This window comes from Austrofundulus limnaeus, unplaced genomic scaffold (genome assembly GCF_001266775.1).
Source record: "Austrofundulus limnaeus strain Quisiro unplaced genomic scaffold, Austrofundulus_limnaeus-1.0 Scaffold70, whole genome shotgun sequence".
Taxonomy (NCBI): Eukaryota; Metazoa; Chordata; class Actinopteri; order Cyprinodontiformes; family Rivulidae; genus Austrofundulus; species Austrofundulus limnaeus.
This window is the reverse complement of record NW_013952472.1, coordinates 2115841-2120031: the sequence shown is the minus strand read 5'-3', so window position 1 is coordinate 2120031 and position 4191 is coordinate 2115841. Positions and strand designations below refer to the sequence as shown.

Here is a 4191-nt window from a genome sequence, read left to right as displayed (position 1 = left end):
GCTTTAGTTTCTTTCTCTGAAACCAACTGAGAGTTTCCTTGGCTTTGTGTTTGGGCTCATTGTCTTGCTGAAATGTCCAGCCACGTTTCATCTTCTGTTGTTTTCCATAACAAAAGTAATGAGCTCAGATCCTATCCATTAGGCAAGTGTGCACAAATTAGTACTGTTTGTAAGGTTTATGTTTCTTTATGACATATTTAATGTGAAATTCAATTCTAAAACTTTAATTTTACTAAAGGATAACTTTATTAATGTGAGATGCTATGATTTACACAAACATTTTTTCTCCTTGGTAAATACCTTTTTAAATACCTTGAAAAAAATAAGTTAATGTTCTACTGAACCACAGCTATTTGTTACTTTAGTAAAAGTGAAATAACAGCCATTATTTTTTTTATTTCTTTAGCTATCTATTTGTTAAATTATTTTTCTGTCACTTTTTAGGTTAATAAAAAAAAATCGTGATGTTAGTCAAGATTGGACGATGTGAAAAAATTAATCATGATAATTTTTTTGCCATATCGGCCAGCCCTATGAAGAAGTGGGAACTGCATTATTTGTTTTAGAAGAGGACAGAGAGGAAGTGTGCACCAAATGCCACATACCTGCCTAAGTTTGGGCAAAATCTTATCGTGTGCAAGTAATCGTTAGAAAAACTATCACAGGTTAATATTTGGTGCAATTACTGCGATTAGTTCTACATGATGATGATGTATGATGCAATGCACTCTCATGATCAGGCACGCATTTGAGCCCATAACACAACAACAATGGTGTAAGGTGGTGTGGAGCAGGTAACCACAACACTATGAACATGTTAAATCATCAGCCGTGTACTCTAGTGCTTTTTAGCTGGTTTGTTTTTTAAGCTCTTTTTTAACACTTGCATTACACAAATGCAAAAAATAACCTATAACCATTGCATTCTGTGACATTGATTACCCCTTAAAAGCACTTGGGACTATAATGGTGAGTGTTGGATTTTAACTTCTTTCTCAGTTCGTCCGGCATCTCTTTCCTTACTCTGCTCCATGTGTGGTTCACACAATCGTACCAAACTACCCAGTGTAGGGGTTTGTGCTGTCTAAAGTGGCTGAATTGCTGATTGTGGAGGAAAATTGTTCCAAAAATATTTTATGGGTTGGTTTGTAGTTATATGATGTATTAAATGATGTTATCTAGAGAACATGTTGTACTCATGGAGTCTAAATGTGTTACGGCTACTGATGGCGAAGAATGCTTGAGTTTGTCTGCTGAATCATAAGGTCACCTTATCTGTCTCCTGCTGCCTAATCAAGCAAAACTGGGCAAATATACACTTCATGTTTGTGTTAATTGTGGCCACAATTTCTGCAGACGCACTGAGCTCTGCTGAACTTGTCATAGCATATATTTTATATTATTTCTAATTTTATTTTTATTTGATTGCCTTGCCTTGCCGTGACTCTTACCACCTTCAGGACTTTAGCATAACTCCATGACCACAGATATCACATCTGCACTAGGTTGTTTCTGTGACTTTGTGACAATCTGCAGAATTTTCATATGGGAGGTTTATGGGGCTCCACCTTCAGTTTCAGTCATTCTTCCTTTCTCATCCATGAGACCTGACCATGATGAGAACAGGTGTTTTTGCTTTGCATCCAAATGCTGAATGAAGGATTGCTAAGTACGATGCAGTATTTACTGGCGTATGGAGAGTGTGAGTTTATTTCAGCCATGTAGTGACAGAGTGGTGTAGTGTATTGGTTGTAGCAAGTGGCAGCAAGACCAAAATCATTGGAATAGCTTAGCCAGCCGGTTCGGATGTTATCAGTCCATTGAATGGATGTTTAGTGGTTATCAGTCCCATAGAATGGCTTCAGACTGTCCCGACAGTACCCCCTAGTGGGTTACTGGTGCCATATACGTTGGAATGCAACAATCTGCTACCGCCGGACTCTACTTTATCGTAGCCCATCCTCATACTAACCAGCTGACAGTCTGAAGCCTTTCTGTGGGACTGATAACGGCTAATAACGTCCATTTAATGGATGAAAACATAGCACGCTGCCTGTGTGTTCTAATGGGTTGTAGCCAAGGCATGAGGCAAGCATGCCCAGTCCTGCGTCATGGATACACTGCCACCATGACAATAAACTACCATGATTTTGCCACAGAGGTTTTGTGTGTGCTTAAACTCCATGACCTGTCTCACTTTATCATGTAACGAGGAATCCAGGGTGTTCTTAATACACAACTGACTTTGTCAAGACTCTGCACAATAACCTTCCTGGTTCTGGATGTTTTTATTTTAAACTTCACAGCAAGGTCACCCAGTGTGAAAGGGACGTTGAGTACAAACTTTTCTCCTGTTAGTCAGTTACCATGTAGTTTAGTGCTAAATGTAATAAAATGTGTAAAGCAGCAACAATATAACCAGTCTTTTATTTGTTTATATAACAGTATTTGTGATTATTGCATGTTTGCTGTCAGACAGTCTCACCACCAAGTGATGTTCAGCAGCTGTTCTGGGGTAGATCCTTTAAAGGAAGCATGTCATGTAGAGGATCACTGATGACGATGAAGGTAATTGATGCTTTCACAGTTCTCAGCCTCTCAACCAGCTGAGACGTGTTGTTTAGGGTGGAGCTGAATTCTTCATGCCAACAAGTCTAAATAAAAGTCTGATGGGACGAGTTCTGTTCAGACTAAATATCTCTGCCCTGGAGTAATATAATAAAAAAAAAAATTGCCCATAATCTTTAGATCTTGTTGTTTGTCAGAAGTAAAGGCTCCTTATCATGTGGTATGCTACAGCAAACACACTGTTGTTTCACACATTTTAAAAGGTTTATTGTGTCATATTCTGAAACAAATTGGTTAAAGTGCTATAAGAACTTGTAGTCCTTCCTGAAGCTACTTTAAATAATAGATTCTGCGCTCCAGCTATCTGTGAAGTGTAGAAGATCACCTCTCCAGCCTTTACGCTGCACTCCCCGGTGCTGGGACCTGATGTTTCTTTCCTACAGACAAACTTTAACATGTTCAGACCATGAGGTGGTCCTGTGTTCCTGTCATGAGTTAACACACACAATCGTGCTGTAGCCTGCCTGTGAACGCTTTTGCAATCGTGGAGAACAAAGCGTAGAGTCTCTGCATCCTGTTCTCTCTTGTTTTACATCTGACCTGTGGTAACAGGAAACCAAAGTAATGAGAGACAAAGCTCATTTAGAGCCTGGTGTTTCACAAACTCCAAAATCTTTGACCTAAAATGTTGAGTCACTGCCACCTGTTGCTGTTTTTTAACTTCTTTTTGTTGTTGTTGTGCTTCCAAGGTGTCCCCTTCAAGCGTAACTTCATGTCCGTGGCCAAGACGATCCTGAAGCGCCTGTTCAGGGTCTACGCTCACATCTACCACCAGCACTTTGACTCGGTCATGCAGCTGCAGGAGGAGGCCCACCTCAACACATCCTTCAAACACTTCATCTTTTTTGTTCAGGTGAGGGAACTCGGACCTGGTTTCAGGATTTGTCCTGGATGATCTGTAAAAACGGTTATCTCTTAGTTTGGTATCTTAAACACCCCTTTTTCCTGAGCAGGACCTCCAAGTAAACTGACGTGACCTCACACCAGCTACAGTTTTTGTTTGGATGTCTTAGTTCAGATTAATTCTACTCAAGTTGTACTAGTTAAAGATAGCCTTCTTTGGTTATGTTCTGAAAATCTCTCTCTCTTTTTTGTCTTTGTCTAAAAGTTTTAATGAAAGGATTATCAGGACACTATAGAGAATTTTTATTTGAAGTTTGTTCTGATTATTTGTAGAGCTGATTGAACCCACTGTGGTCACCATGGTACAATATTCCGTGTCAATCAGAACAACAGCCTGAGCTGAGTCCTGTCATATTGTATTCACCTAATTCAGGAGTCAAACTTTGACTGAAAGAGACATTTTTACACTCTTATCCACAAAAAACCCCACAAAACCTACCCTATTTTTCGGACTATAAGCCACACCGGACTATAAGCCGCACCCCCCACCCCCCATCAGTAAAAACAAAAACAAAACAGTACACCCAAAATTGTGGTCAAAAAAGTGAATTCAACATCACATTTATTTTTAAGAAAAAGGTTGGCAAGTTCACCGGTACAAAATAATAATAATAATAGTAGTAGTAGTAGTAGTAGTAGTAGTAGTAGTAGTAGTAGTAG

The 4191-nt window shown here is 39.3% G+C and overlaps 1 protein-coding gene across 1 annotated transcript in view; it reads left to right on the top strand.

The window, feature by feature from the left end:
* The window catches only part of LOC106519076 (MOB kinase activator 1B), a gene marked incomplete at its 3' end in the record, with an annotated part of 9077 nt that extends 5596 nt beyond the window's left edge, over positions 1–3481 (top strand). Inside the window, 1 exon segment of the mRNA XM_014010596.1 lies at positions 3318–3481. Within this exon segment, the coding sequence (XP_013866050.1) occupies positions 3318–3481 (164 nt within the window).
* Positions 3482–4191: the final 710 nt, after the last annotated feature.